General features: G+C 55.6%; 1 protein-coding gene and 1 long non-coding RNA gene across 7 annotated transcripts in view; one reads left to right on the plus strand and one right to left on the minus strand.

Annotated features, from left to right (window-relative positions):
- The first annotated feature begins 1,179 nt into the window (after positions 1-1,179).
- LOC129547899 (uncharacterized) lies at positions 1,180-5,616 on the plus strand. The gene is made up of 3 exons (XR_008684161.2): positions 1,180-1,507; positions 2,319-2,568; positions 5,064-5,616. It is a non-coding gene; the product is annotated as an uncharacterized LOC129547899 (long non-coding RNA).
- A 4,850-nt stretch (positions 5,617-10,466) lies between these two features.
- The window catches only part of POC1A (POC1 centriolar protein A), a 98,993-nt gene continuing 89,478 nt past the window's right edge, over positions 10,467-19,981 (minus strand). For all 6 annotated transcript variants that reach the window (XM_055413960.2, XM_055413957.2, XM_088831944.1 and 3 more), the window contains one exon: positions 10,467-11,207. In XM_055413960.2, coding sequence (XP_055269935.1) covers positions 11,109-11,207 — 99 coding nt within the window. In that variant the 3' untranslated portion in view covers positions 10,467-11,108. The remainder of the gene's footprint in view (positions 11,208-19,981) is intronic.

Below are 19,981 nucleotides of genomic sequence, written 5' to 3' on the forward strand. Positions count from 1 at the left end.
CGTCCTCAGGCTGGTGGCTTCGGTCTCCCTGTTTGAGAGCGCGCGCCACCACCCGACCCAGGGCATCTCCTCCTCCCTCTGTAGACTAAGCCCAAACTCCCACTCCTGATGGACCCAGGGGGTCCCTCAAGTCCCAAGTCTAGGTTTCAATCCTGCACACCACCATTCATAAGCCTGGAAGAGGGGCTGGACTGGGTGGGGAAGCCCCCTATGTTGAAACTGAGGTCACCCCTAGAGGGCTAGGAGAAACAGCTCAACAGCACCAAGAAAGCAGCTGCTGCTGCTGCTAAGTCACTTCAGTCGTGTCCGACTCTGTGTGACCCCATAGACGGCAGCCAACCAGGCTCCCCCGTCCCTGGGATTCTCCAGGCAAGAACACTGGAGTGGGTTGCCATTTCCTTCTCCAATGTGTGAAAGTGAAAAGCGAAAGTGAAGTCGCTCAGTCATGTCCGACTAGTAGCGACCCCATGGACTGCAGCCCACCAGGCTCCCCTGTCCATGCGATTTTCTAGGCAAGAGTACTGGAGTGGCTTGCCATTGCCTTCTCCGCAAGAAAGCAGCAGCCAGCTCCAATTTCCTTGCAGCATGGAGGAAGGTGGAGGAGAAGAAAAGGGCTCAGCAGGTCCCCTGCCCCAAGGTTGTGGGTGAAGGCGAGCCCTCTCCTCTCAAACACCCCTCCCCAGAACCTCTGCCATGGGCTGATCTCCCCCTTCAGTTCTAGGACACTTCAGGGTTGTGGACAGCACCACATGAGCCCACCTGGGGCTCAAGGATGGAAGCCAGGGCTCTGGGGGTGAAGCAGCCACCCTGTCACCCTTGGCCTCCCGCTTGACACCTCTGATCCTTTCTGAGGCCACCTCTGCAAGGAAGGGCCTGGAGCTCCAATGGTTTGTTGGGGCAAGGGGTGGGGTTGTGGGGGGAGGTGGTCGACGGGTGCCTCTGGCAGGCATTTCCAGCCAGAGCAAAGGCAAGGAGCAGTGATGGAGTCTGGGGTGGTGCCCTCTGTCTTGCCCAAACCAGCTGTGGTTTTTTGAGTTGGCAGTGGAAGGCTCCTGACAGTAAAGTCAATCCAACCTTTCAGGCTGGGAGGGTGGAGGTGGTTGGGAATTCCCAGGGCACCTGGCGGGCGGATATGCCAGGGGCCTGGGATGGGTGCTTCTGGTGGGCTAAGGGGTGGTGCCTGGTAGGTTGCTCTGTAGCTGCCAGGCCCAACTGCCTCATTAGTATCTGCCTGCTGCTAGCCTGGGCCTGTCTGGTCCGCTCCTCATTGGCCCACACACCCTGTTTTTCAGGAATCCCTCCCATGAGGCCCTGGCAGTGACAGTGATGGCGATCACTGTCACGTGACCACGATGAGGCTGCTGAAATGACCTGGGCCCTGACATGAGGTTGCTGGGTTGAGGCCTCAGTGCTCTCAGCCCCATAGCAAGTTTCATGGCCAGCACATATTTCCACATAGGCTCAGCTGTCTGGTGGCTGCCTGGTGCTGAATGTCCTGTGTTCACAGGTAGGCAGGCATGGGTGCTTGCACTAGGAAACAGTCTGGGGAACTCCTGTTCTTGATGTGGCCTCACCAAGCCCTATTCCTACCACAAGGGCATGTGCCCCCAAAATATGGGGCACTCCATCCCTGCAAAGACTAGGGTCGCCTGGGAAGAGAGGAGGGACCAGTGGAGTCTCAGGGCTCCTAGTGGGGCCCTTGGAGGTGGTCACGGGGAGGACCCAGGGCCAGATCTGCTTACGGGCCCCTGCTTACGTCCTTGCCCCTCGCCGTGGCTTATGCAGTCTCCAGCTAGAAGCCAGCACTGCCCTGATGGCGGCACAGCCCTCTGGCCTGAGCCAGAGCGGTGGCTCTGAGACTGGGGCTTGTAGGGGTGACGCATTGAGGGCAGTTTGGCCAGAGCTGGAGCCCCCTGTCAAAACCTCCCCAGTGGGACTTCCTTGGCAGTCCAGTGGCTAAGACTACACTCCCAATGCAAGGTGCCTGGGTTCAATGCCTGGTCAAGGATGATCCCACATGCCACAACTGAGTTTGTATGCCACAATGAATGATCCCGCATGCCGCAACAAAGACCCCGACAAAATTTGGGGGCAGCCAAATTAAAACACCACAAAATAAAAACCTTCCCCAGAACCACTAGGTCAGGCCAAGAACTCAGGCTGGTGAGTGGCTGGATTCTTCAGGCCATGAACTCTATTGGGACACGGAGCACCCACAGTGGAGGAACTGGAACCCTCGGATCTGGGGTGCTGCTGTAGACTTGGCTGGCCCCGGGAGGTGCACAGCCTTTCCATCTAAAAGGTCTGCTTTTCACCAGCAGGTCCAATGCCGCAGTGGGACCGGAAGTCATCCCGGCTCCTGGGGAGGCCAGGATGATTAAATGGGCACTGGACAGAGCTGAGCCGGATGCCTGGCCACACTTCCCCCAACCAGCGCAGCTCCTGTGGTTTCCAGCTCAAGGCTGCGCAGGAAGGCTGCTCCTCTCAGCATGGGGGCTGTGGACAAGGCCCCCTCCCCAAGAGTTGTGTTACCAGCCCTGAGGGTCTTCTAATGAGTTCCACATGCAAGTGAGGGCCTCTGAGAGGAAATGGGAAGGGGCTGGGGAGGGGGAGAGGGGCCTGAGAGGGGATTGGAACCATGTGTTTGGGGGAGGAGGACAGGGAGGGAGAGCGGAGGCCAGAGGAGGGAAGACTGTCCTCACAAGTCCTGCTGCCCTCCCGGCACAAGGTGACTGCCAGGCTCCCAGCCCCTGCAGGAGGGCCCAGGCCAGCAGTCTGCAGGGGTGGAGGGGGAAGGGTGGCAGCGGCAGGGAAGACCCCTTAGAGGGCCTACTTCTCTCCTTCAGGCAGAAAAAGTCCCAAATCCCTGACCCTCTGGACTGGGGTTCTGAGCCATTAAGAGCAGGATAGAACCAGGTAGGTGGCAGGGCCGACAGGGGCGTGAGGAAGCCCCGCCACAGCCGGCCAGCAGCAAGATGCTCATTCAGATCCAGCCCAGCCACCCCGACCCCACTGGAGAGCCCTGGGTGCAGCAAGGCCATTGACCTGTCAGCTCTGTCCTCTAGGCTCGGGGGTGGGCAAGGAGGCATGACATGTGGGTTGGCTGCTCCTCCTGCCCTCCCTGTCCAGTGGGGGCCATGCCTGGGCACTCAGATTGGCCTGGTGGCTAGCAGCCTCATGGGAAAAGGCTTTGTAGGATCCATGTTGGCCTGTGGAGTGGGGTGTCTAATGAGAGACCCGTGGCGGTCAGGGAGCAGACAGGAGGGCCTCATGGGGTACAGTAGGTCTCCCTCCCAGGAGCACTGGTTGAACCCCAGGTTTCCAGCGGGCCAACCAGGGCCGGGCCTGCAGTAGGTCTTGTAGCCAGCTAGCTGGGCCACAGGAGTGTATGATGGGGGCCCGGCCCTTTAGCTCCCACTTACAGCCACCTCCCCAGGCCACGTACTGGAGCCCTGCTGGGACAAAGCCTCTTCTTACAGCCTTGTGTGAATAGTCTCAGCACATCTTTCCACACCTCTCCAGGCCTCTGCTGTTCTCACCCCATGTTGTGGATGGGCAGACCAAGGCAGAGGTGAAGTCAGAGCACTCCTGGCAGTAGAAGAGCAGGTGCAAAGGCCCTGGGGCCAGAATGTTCCTGGTGTGTCCAAGGAACACTAAGGAGGCTGGTGTGGCTGGAGCGGCCTAAGCGGTGGCTGGAGAATGGTAGGAGATGAGGGTCGGGCAACAGGCAAGCTTGAGTAGGGCCTCCTGGCTGCGGTGAGCATTGCGGCCTGTATTTAAAGGAGGCTAGGAAACTGCTGGAAGGGGTTCAGCAGGCCTGGCATGAGCTAGCTTACAAGTTTTCTTTTTATTATTTATTAATCTTATGGCTTGGCTGATTCTGGCTGCTATGCTGAGAACAGATGGAATGGGCCAATGGCAGAAGCAGACCAGGCAGGAAAGGAGCAAGCCTCATCTCAGCAGGTCTGGCTGCTCAGGGGGGCATGCTCCAAGTGCTGGGCAGACTCCCACCTAATCTGCCTCAGTCTAAGCCCAGGCCCCTCAAGAGGGGCCTCCAGAGCTGAGGTTCCCCTAAACCAGAGGCAGTTAACCCAACAGAAGATCCTTGGAAGAAATATAGATGGCCAACAGACACATGAAAAGATGTTCAATATCGCTGATTATTAGAGAAACGCAAATCAAAACCACAATGAGATATCACCTCACCGCAGTCAGAATGGCCATCATCAAAAAGTCTGCAAACAGTAAATGCTGGAGAGGGTGTGAGACAGGAAATCCGCCTACACTGTTGGTGGGAATGTGTAGCCATTATGGAACAGTATGGAGGTTCCTCAGAAAACTAAGAATTACCATATGATCCAGCAATCCCTCTCTGGGCCTATATCCAGAAAAAACTGTAATTCAAAAAGATACATGAAAACCTATGTCTGGGCTTCCCAGGTGGCTCAGTGGTACAGAATCCACCTGTAATGCAGGAAATCCAGGTTCGATCCCTGCTTCAGGAAGATCCCCTGGAGAAGGAAATGGCAACCCGCTCCAGTATTCCTGCCTGGAGAATTCCATGGACAGAGGAGCCTGGCGGCTACAGTCCATGGGATTGCACAGAGTTGGACATGACTCAGCAAGGCAATGGCAAGCCACTCCAGCACTCTTGCCTGGAAAATCCCATGGATGGAGGAGCCTGGTGGGCTGTAGTCCGTGGGGTCGCTAAGGGTCAGACATGACTGAGCGACTTCACTTTCACTTTTCACTTTCACACATTGGAGAAGGAAATGGCAACCCACTCCGGTGTTCTTGCCTGGAGAATCCCAGGGATGGGGGAGCCTGGTGGGCTTCCGTCTATGGGGTCACACAGAATCGGACACGACTGAAGTGACTTAGCAGCAGCAGCAGCAACTAAACAAACACCACCACCACCTGTGTTAATAGCAGCACTATTCACAATAGCCAGGACGTGGAAGCAATGGGTAGATACACGCACAGGGGGCCACTACTCAGCCATACAAAAGAATAAGGGACTTCCTTGGTGGTCCAGCAGCTAACACTCTGTGTTCCCCATGCAGGGGGCCTGGGTTCGATCCCTGGCTGGGGAACTAGATCCTGCATGCTGCAACTAGAAGACCCTGCATGCCACAAGGAAGACCCGGTGCAGCCAAATAAATAAATACTAGAGAAAAAAGAACGAAATGATGCTGTGTGCAGCTACATGGATGTAACTAGAGATTATCATACTATGTGAAGTAAGTCAGAGAAAGACAAATACCATATGACGTCACTTCTCTGTGGAATCTACAATATGACACAAATGAACCGATCTATCAAACAGAACCAAGCGGTGGTTGCCAAGGGGGAAAGGGCTGGGGGAGAACTGAAGTGGGAGGCTGGGGTTAGCAGATATAAGCTTTTCTATATAGAATGGATAAACAACAAGGTCTTATTGTAGCACACAGAACTGTATTCAATATCCCTTGATTAAAGCACAATGGAAACAAAGAATATATATAACTGAATCACTTTGCTATACAGCAGAAATTAACATTATAAATCAACTATACTTCATTAAGAAAATATTAGAACTGTGGGAAAAAAGGAGACTTTGGGATATGTTTCAAAGGGCATGGGCACCCTTGTGGAAACCTCACAAACGGCCCTATTCCTAAGCACACCCCAACTGAGGGCGAGCTGGACCCAACCTCAGAACCAAGGCCACCACCCTGGGAGCAAAGGTTAACTTCACAGTTGGGGCCAAGAAGTCCCACTGCAGCAGCCCAGACTCGGGCCAACCCAGGCCTCCATGACAGGAAGCACTTTCTGTTTCTAGTTAACAGGCGCATGTGAGCTGCAGCCTGGAGGGTCCGGGAAGACTAATTATGTTGCTTCTCCTGCTCCAAGTCCCAGAGGCTTCTAGGAGAGCCAATCCAGGAGCAGCTGTCATGGAGAACAATTCTGGGGGCTGAGCTGAGGGTGGGGGTGGGTGCTGGCCCTGGGGAACACAATCAGCACTCCCAGCCCCACCTTGGGCATGAGGGTATGTCCTTGGGTGACTCTGGCTGGGGTCAGTTTGAGGGGCTCAGAGCGAGGTGGGTGGGGCGTCATAGGAGTTTCTGGGGGAGCTGCTGGTTCCAGAGAGACCTGCCAGGTCAAGGCACGTCACTGGGCTGAGCCTAGCTGCGGAAAGGCAGGGGCAGGGCAGAGGTCTGGAGGAGAGGCCAGTTGAGCAGAGCATGTGCAGGGCACCGATGCCCTCAGCCAGGCCTGAGACCAGGAGAACAAGATGGACTGGGTGAACATGGGCCCCAGGTGCCTGGGGACGGCCACGGTTCCGCAGTTGGTCTCCACTCCAGAGCTGAGGCCGGGTGCCTAGCTGGAGGAGGGCGGAGGCCAGGAGTTGACGTCAGCGTGCATGGCTGAGTGCCCCCACAACCCCACTGGCTCCTACAGGCCAGGCCTCTGCCCACTGAGCATCCAAGAGAGTCAAAGTCCCACTTTCAGAAGCAAGTATTCATGCTTGCAAGAGCAGCTTCGGACTGAGAAACGGAAGCTGCAGGACAGGACTCTGCTCCTGCCCAGGGCCCTCATCTAGCGGTGCGCAGGTTTCTCATGGGTGGTAGGAGAGACTGGCGGGCAGGGGTCGAGGTTCCTGTCACAGCAGCACGCCCAGGCAGAGGGGGTTCAAGGTGGCCTCACCTGAAGTGAAACCACGCTCAGCCTTGCTCTATAAATAGGTTCTTGGGAGAGTAATTCCACACAGCAGCTCCCAGCCGGAGGATGGGCTGGCACAGAAAGCTTCCTAATGGCTTCGCCCCAGGCTGTCTGGCCTGGCTCCAGTCTCATCCTTGAACCTGGATGTGAGGGCCCCATGCTCTGGGCCTCTAGAGTCTTCCCCAGAGTGACTGAGAGTGAGCCTGGGGTGCTAGGGTGACAGCTGGGGTGGGCTGAAGCCCACCCAACAACGGGACAAGGCCTGGTGTCAGGGTGGTGACATTCACAGGAAGTGAGCTCGGGCCTTCAGTCTGCCACTGCTGCTTGGCAACGTGGTTCCCTCCTTGGCAGCCTGGAGCAGGGTGGGGTGGAAGGGGTGCTTTGAGAAAACTCTGGTGCTGATGTCTGTGCTCCTTAAATGACCACATACCCATGAAGGCTGGAGCCATCAGGGGCTCATCTTAAGCAGATCATTTAGGAAGATGAGGTTAATGACAAGGAGCTGGGACACTGTGACTCACCACCCTCGCGCCTGCTCAGCGGGCTGGGTTTCCGGGATTCCCGGCAATCACAAATACCCACCCCCAAGCCTGCACTGGCCCTAGTGGCGGCCTTGGAGGGCCTGCCTTCTCCAGTGGGGGTGGGGGGTATCTGCCAGACCAGCTCCCTCACCACCACCAGGGGTGCCCATGGCAGCAGTCATGGGGTCAAGAGACCAGAACTCTGGCCACGGAGAAATTCAGAGCCGGCACGACTCTGGGACCATCAGACTGCATTCTCCTGGACACAAGCCAAGTTCTGGGGAAGGGGTCCGATCCGCCATAAGTCCCCCTCCAGCCACACACTGAGCACACTCACTCTGGGCACCTTCCGTGCCCGATGCATCAGGAACTAGGTCACAAATCGTCTCTGAACCTGTCTAAGGTCACAGAGCTAGCAGCGGGGCAGAGCGGACTCTGGTGGTGGGTCAGGAGCCCTTGACTGCCCTGCCCCACCCTCTCTCCTGCCTGCTCTCGTGCAGCACTCCCCTGTGAAGATCAGGAGACCAGGGACAAGGATGCTGTTGGATGTGAGGGTGGCAGAGTCTCCAGGACAGGCTGGCTCATGCACAAGTCTCTGGAGGGACACAGGTCTGCGAGTCCCATCGACACTTAGCCTGTCTGGGCTCCTGGGAGTGGTGCCTAGGGAGAGAAGGGTGGAGGGCGTGCCACAGGCAGGGATTGGACTCTGCTGCTGCTTTCTGGCTTGGTTTGGCGCCTACCTGACCTGCCTCTCTCCTTCTCTGGCAGGAAGTACAGATCCATTCCCGGAATCTGGCAAAGGATAGGCAGGGGGCTGCAACTTAAGTCAGAGACACTTCTTTCATTCCGCATGGTAGGAAAATTAGAGCATGAAGGGATGGGGGTGTGGGGCTGGGATCTGCCACGAGGACGTACTTCCTTACAGAAGCCCCCTGGCCTAAAAACATCTTCCTAGCCAAAAACAACCACCCTGCAGTTTGGTTTTCTGGAATCTCAGTTACCAAAATCCAAAATTAGGAGAGATGACAGCTAAGCTGAGGCATTTACATTTCGAGAGGACTGCTTCTGAGCTTGGCAGCATGACTGGGAACTGATAAGAGCCACAGCCACAGGGGAGCTGCTGGAGTGGGCTAGCAGGGAGTGTCATTTGGGGAGACCACAAGAAAGGCCGTCATGGGGCCCCCAACCGGGCCAAGTCACCTCACATTCCTTGCCGCCAACCGCTTTTAAGAACCCCCCATAGCCAGACCCGTCAGCCACCAGCCCAGCCAGCATTGCCTAGTTGAGCCCCCGAACTCTGCCTCAGCCTGGTCACTCACACTGACCCCCCAGGCTTGGAGGCAGCAGGTCTCTGTGATGTTTCAAAGACAGCTCTTCAAGAACCATCCTTCTCCCCTGTGCCAGGCCTGGCTGGTGACTCCATCAAAGCAGGTGAGTGTGGCAGGAAACCCCTCAGGAGGCCCTGGTCCAACCCCTCGTGCAAAGCCCTCCCAGACAGCCTGTGGGCACAGCTCTGTCCCCCTCCATCTGGGGAGGCCCAGGTCACACCGATACTGTGCCACCAGACAGGCTGTGTGCTGTTGGGGTGGGTGTGGGGGGTAAGCAACCCTCTCAAGACTGTTTACATCTGATAATGGTGGGGAAAACACCACACCACAGCCTCCCAAGCCATTTCCCAAATCCTTAACAGACTCTCAAACCCATTTTTTTCTCACTGAGGAAGGGAGATTTCAGAGCAAGATTAAAAACTCGATCCTGCTATAAACTGAAGACATGATGGGTGGCAACCCTTGCCTGGTCTGTGAGCAGAACTGGCACACAATGCCTTGGAGACCCTGGCTCCTGTCCTGTTGTCCCCAGCAAGGGGCACCTTGGGTCTCTGGAGAGGACCTCACCTGGACTGGCTACTTGAATCGCCATAGCCCCAACACCTGGGAGCTCCTGCTCCACCGACAAGGCAGCTGATGTCTCGTCAGGGGCAGGGCAGCCAGCCTGGGAGGGACGGATGAGCCTGGCCCCACAAGCTGTGTCCCCCCTGAGCAAGCTGACTTGGCGCCACTTGGACTTAAGGCCTAAAGGCCTCCAGGGCAACTTCCCTGGTGGTCCAGTGACCAAGACTCCATGATCCCAGTGTAGGAGGCCCAGTTCGATCCCTAGTTGGGGAACTAGATCCCCACATGATACAACTAAAAGTATGAATGCCGCAGTGAAAGATCCCACATGCTTCAGCTAAGACTGGGCACAGCCAAATAAATGTTAAATAAACAAACCACATCTCCTTAAAAAAAAAAAAAAAGTCTTCGGAGACTGGGGACCGTGACCTCCCGAGGCAGCTGAGGAACTTACCTGACAGTTTAGACCAGCAAGACTTCTGGGTTTCTTCTACGTACTAGCAAGGCCAGTGGAGGACTGCAGCAGGTCCCTGGGGGCTCTGAAACATCCCGAGTCGTCAGCCTCTTGCCCATCTACAGCAAGCTCCATCCTCCTAGAGGGACAGGTGGGCCAGGGAGCCATGGGCCTCTGTTGAGTGCCTACCTGGTGGGGTGGTCACCACTGCTACCTGACACAAGAACCTGAGGCTCAGAGAGGTTACATCACCGTGTTGAGGTCACACAGCTCAACCAAAGGCAGAGCCCGAGGCTTGACTCCAGACAACCTCTCTCCCCACCCAGGTGGCAGAGTAGCTCCCCCAGGCTCGTCGTTCACCAGGACTCAACACAGGCTGCCTCTTGTCAGCCTCAGCTCTTAGGCATTCAGCCCCTGCTCCCACCTGGAACCTGCAGAGACTGGGAACCTCATTAGCCGCCTGGTACTAAGTTCCTGGGAGTCTAACACTACCTACTCCCCTAGGCCCCAGGGCAGGGCAGGTGTGTTGGAGGGTAAATACCTCCCTGGCTGGCTGGGCCCCAAAAGGCTGAATACAGAGATATGGATGACACCCAGACATATGAGGAACACTTGCCTGGTTTTCCTGCATGGATGCAGGGAAGCATCCTACGGAACCCTCACGAGCAAGGGGACAAGCAGGTGCCTGAAGCCTCCAGGTCCCAGCTGAAGCAGCCAGCCGGGCCAGCCAGAGGGACTCTGGCTGTCATTGTTCGTGAAGACCCCGAACGGAGGCAAGCAGGGTATGCAGGACTCTGGAGGTGATGCTGGCAGGGGCCCTCCCCAGATGTCATTTTGTTCTCCCTTTATGGACCCTGGGGACGGAGGGACTGATTAGGTCTCACTCAGAACAAGCCATTCCAGTGACAAGCTCCTTCAAGTTCATTTTAATGTTCAGGTTCCTTTGCCCTCATGGATGCAGAGGAAAAAGCCACCAGGCCCCAATAAACATGTGGGACAGAAATCAAGGCTATTACAAAGCCACCATCCCCTCCAGAGGGCTTGTTCCTGGATAAATCGGACAGACGGGCCCACTTTGGGCCTTTTGTCAGATTTAAAGGAAACTATTGGTTCATCCAACCAACAAGTGGTCCGCCTCTACTCTGGGATACAGGACAAAGCCAGTCACATGGCAGAAAGGTCAGTAAGGGATGAGTGAAAAGCAGGGTGGCTTAGGGCTCCCGCCTCCAGAGAAGAGCTCCATCTCAGGGCTCCTTAAGACTCCAAGGTAACAAACATTAATGTGAAGTGGCTCCTTCATAATAAACTAGGTATATCATTTGTGCATATGTGGGCCTGGCCTATGGAGGCCTCCCATCACCAGGTGGAGAGTCTCTGGGTGCAGACAGTTGGGTGGGGAGCACAGGTGCACAACCCCTGGGGCTCTGGGATGGATACGGTTCCCAGGGCTGAATCTTATTTATTTACCCAAGTGTCCAGTACAAATCCCCGACCTGCCACCCCCCAAATTGACCGAGCTCTTGATTCTCGTTCCCCTGATCACGGTGTTGTTCTCTGCATGATTAGCTGCTGGTTCTCCAGACACTGCTTCAGCTTGTCTTCTGTCAGTGTCAGCCGCTGCTCCAAGATGGAGACTGTCTGCAAAATAAATGGTCAGGCTCAGGGTGGAGGGATTCCTGGGCTGCCCTCACCCTGCCCTGCAACAAACACCATCTTTTCCAACCCAGGCTCCTGCTTGGTGCCCTGTCCTTGGGTCTTCATGTCTGCTCCTGCTGGTTCGGGAAGGTAGTTCTCTGATGTTTGTGGGCAGCAGAAGGACACAGTGAGGGACAGTAGGCCCTCATGGTGTGACATTTAGACTAGAGTTACAGAGAAGAAGCACTGGCTCATCTGGGCCAGGCTCTGTCCTTTCAGAGACCAACCAACCAGAGACCATCAACCAGCTCCATTCCAAAGATGAGAAAACTGCACCCACAAATGAAGGGACTGGGTCCTGCCCAGGCCTTTTATCTTTACAGCTGGAGGGGCTTCCCAAGGCTTGGAGATGAGAACCCTGAGCCCAGGAGGGCCACTGCCTGTCCAAGTCCACTGGGGACTGCTGCAGGAATGTGCTGTTTGGGGCTGAGGCCCTAATGCCCTGTTTCTGAGTCCATTTTCTCTGCTATAAGAGGAACGATAATGCCAAGCTCACAGCAGTCCCAGAGACTGTGAGGTGACAGCATGGTGCCCAGCATGTGTCAGCCTGGCCCACGCTGGCCACGGTGACGATGCTCGTCCTGTTGGCCCCTGGGGGGGCGGAGACTGGCCCTCTGGCCTCCTGCACACCCGGCATGAGGGCTGGTCTGCCGACCTGCCCCCCTCCTCTGCCTCTGGACAAAGCGTTGGCAGGGGGGCAGGAGTGTCCAGCCCCACGCAGGCCCTGGGCGAGTCCACCGGGAATGAAGCAGGCTTGGTTCCTTGCCGTGTAGCCTACAGGCATTAGAAAGGGTTCAGATTAAGAAATAAGACTTTCTCTTAATTTTACCCATTTGTGGGCGTTCCCAAGAGGTTTTGCCACCTTCCCTAAGGCTCCATGGAGGCTCTGGGCCTTGGTCCAGTAGAAAGAAAACTTTCCTTTCACATATTTAATAAAACACTGAAACATTTGGGGAGGGAGTTTCCCCTCTAAGGCTGCTATAAATTCTCGCAGCGTCCTGCATGGATATCAGCCTCATGGAGGCTGCTCCTCCTGGTGGCTGGCCCCTTCTAAACAAGCTGGCTGGGCTGCAGGGGCTCTGAGCCCCGGGGCACAGGACAGAGCCTGAAATGCTGCTGCCTGTGGAATATGAACTGGCACCTTGAGAGGGAGACCTGAGCTGAAAGAGACGATCACATTCCCCTCTACTGGCCGGCCAGCCATGGAGTGGGTCTGCGACTCATAAAAGTGGCAGCGGAAACAGCCCCCGGCTGGCCCAGAGCAGCATTCCTGGAAGTTTCCACTGGCTGCTGCAAAACCCACACTGAGCCAAGCTCCAGAATCATTCCTCATCCAGACTTTTTCCAATGGTCCCGGACTCCAGGCCCTAGTCGGGGAGCCAGCCAGCTTGTCCTGGCCAGCACCCCCCAACACACACACACTTAAAAGAAATTTTTTTTCCATAGGGACCGAATTTCCAAATGTGGAGGCAGTGGGTTTTGGGCCAATGTCAATACCAGGGGTGCCACGCTTTTCATGGGCTAACTAAGTAGAGTATTCCATGGTGGGGGGTGGGGCGGGGGTTACTCAAGCTCAGTAGAAATATGGTCATTAAATTTGATGATGTTAAACTTCTTTGAACAAATAAGCATTATCTATTTCACCTCAAGCCACCTAAATGGAAGGTGCTGGGAGGTCCTTCCTTTGGGAGCTATAAACGCCTGAGGGGGTGTTTCATAGCATGTTACAGACAAATGGGCTGAAAAAAAGCCCACCCCTCTCAAATCTGCAGCTTCTCCCCTTCCCCCAGGCAAGCTTCTGGAAGAGCCACATCATCTCTGTTTGGTCTCCACCCCCCACTCCCGGTGTGCCCAGCCTAATTTGCCAAGACGCTGCCTGGCAGCCACCAGGCGCTGATCAAGTTCACCAGGCTCTTCCCAGTCATGTAAGATCCCACCAAACCCCTTCTGAGCTGGAAGAATGGGCCGATGAGAGAAGCACAGCTTTGGAATTCTGTACATTAGAACAGTCTCTGCTTCACAAATCTGTCTTAATAATCCTATCCCACTAGAGCATGGGACCTCATTTTCATGGCAAATAGTTATCCCTTCTGATAATGTGAAGCCCGAAAGCCCTGATTTCTGATTTGCTGATGCACCTTCCTTCCACCAGAGAGAGGGCTTCCCCAGTGGTGGAAAGGCTCCGATGGAGGCAGCCAAGTAGCAGAGGTCAGACACGCTCAGGGCTGGCGGTACACAAAGTGAGAGGCCAGGCAGGCCACCTGCAGGGAGCAGCCAGGCCTCCACTGTGCTCCCCGGCTGCTGGGGTACATGTGAGGAGGCAAGAGTATCCCTCACAGGGACAGAGAAGATTCTGTGCCACGTCCTGTGCTGTGTGTGCACTGTGACCTTTACCTGTGGGCTCAGCACGCCTCCATGAACACGTGCTGCCTTGGCATCCAGGGCAGCGCCCTGCCCTCAGTTCTGTGCGCCTGGGGCCACGCCAAGCAGGCTGCTCGGAGCTTATCCCACCTCATGCCCTGGTCCAGCCCTGGGACTTTTCCTCCTGCCACCTGGTGCCCATACTCCCCAAGCCTGGAGACAAGGCCAACCTGCCTGGGAAGGTGAGGAGGAGCACTAGAAAGACAAACACCTCTGCAGTCCCTCTGAGTCCATGCTCCCAGCCCAGTAACCTCACTTTCCTTTTATTCAAGGGTGAATGACCTGGTCCCAGCCTCTCACAAAGTTCCCTAGGGGGTGAAAGTCAGGTGTTGTGGCAGGTCCCAAAGAAGGAAATGGCCCAGCTGGACATGGTGTCATAGGATTTGGTTCAGTTCAGTCCCTCAGTCGTGTCTGACTCTTTGCGACCCCATGAATCACGGCACACCAGGCCTCCCTGTCCATCACAAACACCAATCCTTGGCCGAGGAGTCAAGGATTCTGGCTCTTAGGCAGACTGGTCTGGGCAAAGTGTCTGGGAAAGACAGCCATCATTGAATTAGTGATTCAATGGCTAAGACTCTGCACTCCCAGTGCAGGGGGCCTGGGTTCGATCCCTGGTCAGGGATAAGATCCCACACGCTGCAACTAAGGGTTTGCATGCCATAACGAAAAGATCCTGCAAGCAGTAACTAACAGCCAAATTAATACACAAATAAATGAATATTTTTTTAAAAAAAGACAGCCATCAGCCGGGAATCTGGGGTCCAAATTCTTCCACAGAGAGGGCCCTCCTGTCTGTTAACCTTGGAGAAACCAGGCAGCTTCATACACTCTCCTTGGCCCTGTGCCATCCAGACATGAGGCCCCCAAAGCCCAGGCCTGAGGGAAGACCCAGGACTGGGCTTGGGGTGGGGGTGGGGGAATCCTGATTCTTTTTGCTGAGGTTGCTCTTTGTTGCTGTGCAGGCTACTCTCCAGTTGCTGTGCGTGAGTGTCTCATTGCAGTGGCTTCTCTTGTTGGCTCTATGGCTTGCAGGCACACGGGCTTAGCTGATTGGCTGCATGTGGGATCTTCCCGGACCAGGGACTAAACACGTTTTCCCCTGCATTGGCAGGCAGATTCTTTACCACTGAGCCACCAGGGAAGCCCCATCTTAATTCCTGACACAGACAGCTCCAGGGGCTGTTCTTGGCAGCTGACATGGAGTGCTCACAATGTTCCAAGCACTCCAATATGACCCCTCAGGGTGGGAGCCTTTATCATCCCATTTTTTCCCAACGAGGAAACCAAAGCACAGTGATATTAACCTGCTGAAAGTCACACAGCATACAAATGACAAACCTGGACTGTGAACCCTTGTGGCCTGGCTTCAGAGTGAGGGCTAATGTGCCAGGAACTGCACACGTTTGCTCTATCCCCATCCACCATGTGTAAGGAGAGGCCCAGTCTACTCCTCTTCCCCTGGCTCACTGTGGCAGTGCCTGAGGACTACTGGTCCTGGGACTCAGCAGTCTTGATTGTCCCCCACCCTGTGCCCAAGCTCAAGCTGCCTGAGGACACAGCCCAAGAGCTCTCTTCTCACCCACTGGCAGCCACCTTCTGTCCAGGCCACTTGGTCTGGTGGCTCTGAATTAAATGAGCAGAAGCAGCTGGAAGGGACACCCCTGACGGTCACCCAGCAGTGTCATCACATCATCTAGCCACTCTCTGAGGCAGTTCCCAGGCCTCAAACACCTCCCATGCCCACGAAGCAATCTCTTATCTAGTTAAACATTTAGGTTTGGAATTACCATGAAAGTCACAATTTTGAGCTATGAAAAGGCAATGCTGCTGCTGCCGCCAAGTCATGTCAGTTGTGTCCGACTCTGTGTGACCCCAAAGATGGCAGCCCACCAGGCTCCCTCATCCCTGGGATTCTCCAGGCAAGAACACTGGAGTGGGTTGCCATTTCCTTCTCCAATGCATGAAAATGAAAAGGGAAAGTGAAGTCACTCAGTCGTGTCCGACTCTTAGTGACCCCATGGACTGCAGCCCACCAGGCTCCTCCATCCATGGGATTCTCCAGGCAAGAGTACTGGAGTGGGGTGCCACTGCCTTCTCCGATGAAAAGGCAATAATATAGGGATGTATCGACAAAAACTTTTTAACAGGTATGCAATGACAAGCAACCCTAACACCCTTATTTTAGATGCTATCTCTCATTGGGGTGCTCTCCCTACAACATAAAGCAGTCAGACCCAAACTAAGTTGTGGGACTCGCCCAGGTCACCACTGGCGCCTCACCCCTCACAAGACTGGGCTCCACTTTATTATTTATTTACTTATTTAGACTGTGTTGGGTCTTAGTTGGAGCATGTGGGATCTACTTCCCTGACCAGGGACTGAACCTCTGACCCCCTGCATTGGGATCATGGAGCCTTAGCCTTGGACCACCAGGCAAGTCCCTGGGTTCCGTTTTAAATGAGGCACCGTCCTCCCTGAATCGGAGCAACAGGAAGCAGAATTTGGACTCCATACCTGGACACTGTCACTGCAGGGCCAACCCCATCTTCTGCCTCCTCCCAGACCTCTGCCCAACACCGTCTGCCTCCCAGGGTCACAGCCATAGGGGAACCAGAAGTTTCACTTTCAAAGTCACACCTGTCAGAGAATCACCCGGGGGCTTGTTTCAGAAACACCTTCTCCTGCTATTACCAACAATTTCCAGGAAGCCACAGCCCTTCTCTTAAGGAAAAGCATTCCCTTAGAAACACTCCTGTTTGCTGGTTGAATGAATTTTGTTGTTACTCTAGACCAAGGGCTGGCACACTCAGTCTGCTGCCTGTTTTTATAAATAAGGTTTTACTGCCATGTCCACATGCTTACATTTGTCCATGGCTGCTCCAAGGGCAGATTGAGTAGTTGTGACAAACTCTATGGCCCACAGAGCCTAGAATATTGACCATTAAGAAAGTCTGCCAACCCTTGCTGGAGACACTCTCTTCACTCACTCAGATCCTCTGGGGCATTACCCTGTGCTGGCCCCTGCCAGGTCTAGGGTGACAATGGGGCAGAGCATACAGGATCAGTTGGCCCCACAGGATGCGCAGAGTTGGAGGCCAGTGCTAAGCAGCTGTGGGGACTGCAGTGTGTGCTGGGAGATTGCGGGGTGCTGCCTGGTCACAGCCAGGAGAGATGGCCCTAGGAAGTGAGTGGGCTAAGACTGAGGGGGAGTTCACCAGGAGAGAGAGGCAGGAAGGCCCTGATGTGGGAGGGAAGGCAAGAGGCAGGAGAGGGGTCTGGGAGGAGGCAGAAGATGGGGTTGGCCCTGCAGGCCATACCCCGCAGCCCCAGCTTCAGCCTCAGAGCAGCAGGAAGGGGCTGGGGGCTTGAGGCCAGGTGAGGCCCCTCTGGCTGCTCCATGGGGATGGTCTGGGAGTGGCTGTGATTAGGTATGATGGAGGCCAGAGTGAGAGGGGATGGTGGTGGGTTGGTCTGGAGGTGGTGGTGGGTGGGCTAAGCACGAACATGGACAGACTCAGAGCCATGAGGTATGAACCACCACCACCTGGTGGTGAGTCAGATGGGGAGAGAGAGATGAGCACACAGGATGAGAACGGGCTGAGGCCCCTCTGAAACGGTCAGGCAGGCATGGGGCGGTAGTGGAGGAAGCCTGGGCCAGCAGCAGGGTTCTTTTGCATTTCTGAGATGATCCTCATTAACGGGGGTAGAGGAGGCCAGGGGGAGAAGCTGGATACTGGAGAGCAAAATCCGGTGCAGGTGTGCTGGGGGCTCTGGCCAAGGTTCAGGACCATGTCAGTGATGCCACTGAAAACCCCTGGAAAGCAGCCTGGCCCCTCAGTGGGTGCCAAATGAAGGACCACCCAACCCAGGGACACCATAGGAAGCAGGGTGCTGGAGGCACTGGGGACCGAACCCAAGAGCACAGGCGAGGCCGGCTGGGGCCAGTGGGTGGGGTCCTGTCATGACCTGGTCAGAACTCTCTGAGGAAAAGCCCCTGGGAGAGACTCAGCAAGGCTGAATCTTTTGAATCCTGATTTTCCTGCTGAGCGGGGAGAAGACATTGTGACCTGTCCCCTATGGGGACAATACTGACAGGGCAAGACGCTTCTCTCGCTCACAGTTCAACAGTGAACTGTGATGCTTTATGAAACATCCTGAAGGGCCTTCTAAATATGGTGTAAAAATAACCAATTTTAAAGAGACAGGCTTTTATTTTTAGTCCCCTATGAATTATAGTGACGCCCGAAGGAGTTGCACCAAAATGCCAGTCCTCGGTGCTAAGTCTGGCACCTGGGGCCCCAAACTCCAAGTGGGAGGGAACACAACACGGGGGACATTTTGACAGCATCACAGTTCCAAACCTTCCTGCCTCAGATGCCTTTTCTCTGCTGGCATCAAGTCACCAGATGTCTGCGCCCCTCAGGGCACAAACTGAGGGGACAGAACCTGGGTGTGTGTATCTCCTCTGGCCTCCAAGGTGGCCAAGGGGAGCCTCAACCCTCACTCCTGCCATGGGGCCTCAGACATCTGTGACGCTGGGAGAAGTCAAAGCAGGTATGTGGGGCCTCTGCCCACAAGGGGCTGGGCAGCCATACTCCCAGGGGCTCCACTCCAGTCCAGGGGAGAGATCTGCGGGCATCACATGGGGGAGAATAGAATCAGTGCTCCCTGGGAGAATAATCCCCCACCTTGGGAAGCCGTGGAACACAGCAGGACAGCTTCAAGTTACCTGCAGCCTCATGGAGCAGTGCAGTCCTTTCAGGCACACATGCTCCCCCCGCCTCCCCCATCGACTGCCCACTCCCTAGGTCCCCACACCCTCATGGTGCAGCCTCAGCCCTGCCAACCTCCTTTTCCTCCTGGGCCTGGTTTCCTCTTAGGTGGGCTCGTCCTACACTTTTCCTCAGCTCTTTCCCCCATCTCTCACTTCTGGCTCCTTTTTAAGCCTCTTTTTCCATCTCTCTTTTCACTTTGTGTTTAGGGAGAACGCAAGAAGAAATGTGTTGACCTGGCCCACAAGGACTGAGCTCCACACAGAGTCCAGCCCCCGACCTGGCTCACCTGCTCTGGGGCTACGGCCCGGGCCAGCAAACGTGGGAAGGAGAGTGCCAACCCTGACAGGAGGCCCCAAGGCCTCTGTGAGGAGACAGCGCAAGACAGCCCAAGTGCCAGGTGCAGTAGGGGCAAAGGTCCCAAGGCAGAGAACACAGCACTCTCGTGCCACTGCCAGGAGGTCAGAATGGTTGGTTTGGAGTTACCGAACAGGAAAAAAAGAGCGGTGGCCACAAGGAAAGTGGAGGAGGGACCCCAGGGCCCTCAGTCAAAATGGGACAGGAGTCACTCCCCGGCACTGCCTCACCGGACTCAAAATCGAGCAGGTCCAGTCAGGGAGAATAGTGCTCCTGTGGCCAATTTTCCAAGTGCTGGATCCAGAGGGGACCCTGGGAGAAGAGGCTCAGCTCGGGAACTAATCACAGCTGCCTTAGTTTCACAACAGGCAGTGAAGCGGGACTGAGTAAAGCGGCACTTCAGAACACAGACCTAGCTGCACCCTCCAAGCCAGGTCCCTTCCAGCAGCTGCTGCTCTGTCCAGAGCCACCACTGCCACCATCTTGACTGACGACCTCTTGCACACTCCCCATGTGCAAATGCAGCAGGAAAACTACTAGAACCCTGACTTCTGCAAAGCCCGGAGGGGCCTCAGGACACCACGAGCCCTCCTGACATTATCATGCGCTCGCACACTCATCAGGGGCCCATCCCAGGCGGTAACTGAGATGCTGGCTCCTAGGGGCTCCAGGCACTGAGGGGCTGCAGTACCAATCTTATCTGGGTAGGCTGCTGGCAAAGCTGCCACAACTGACAGTGAACAACACCCTGAAGGAGGGGAAAAAATGAGGATGACTAGCCAGCTGTTGTCTACATTTTTCTCAGCTATTGGGAGAGTTCCTTACAAAGCTTCCCGTGCACAGGTGACTCACTCCAGGCTTCCCCACCATCCTTCCACTGCCATCCAGCTTGGGAACAGCCCTTCTTCCTGCAGCCCTCAACCCGCAGCCATAGTGCTTCCCCGTCCACACTCTGCTCTAAGCAGAGCCCTAGGGTGCTGGGGGCCCCCATGGAGAGTGGTATTGGTTTCTATGGTTGAAAGGCCCTCCTGTGTCTCCCTGGAGCAGGGGAGACAGGTGGCTCAGAGGTGGACACTGTGGTGAGCCCATACAGACGACAGAAGAGGGCTGACACTCAGCCACGAGTCCCCTCCAGTGCACCGCCTCACGGCGAGGGAAGCTCAA

The sequence above is a fragment of the Moschus berezovskii genome, chromosome 24 (genome assembly GCF_049115385.1).
Source record: "Moschus berezovskii isolate FMDL1 chromosome 24, NW_MosBer_1.0, whole genome shotgun sequence".
Classification (NCBI taxonomy): Eukaryota; Metazoa; Chordata; class Mammalia; order Artiodactyla; family Moschidae; genus Moschus; species Moschus berezovskii.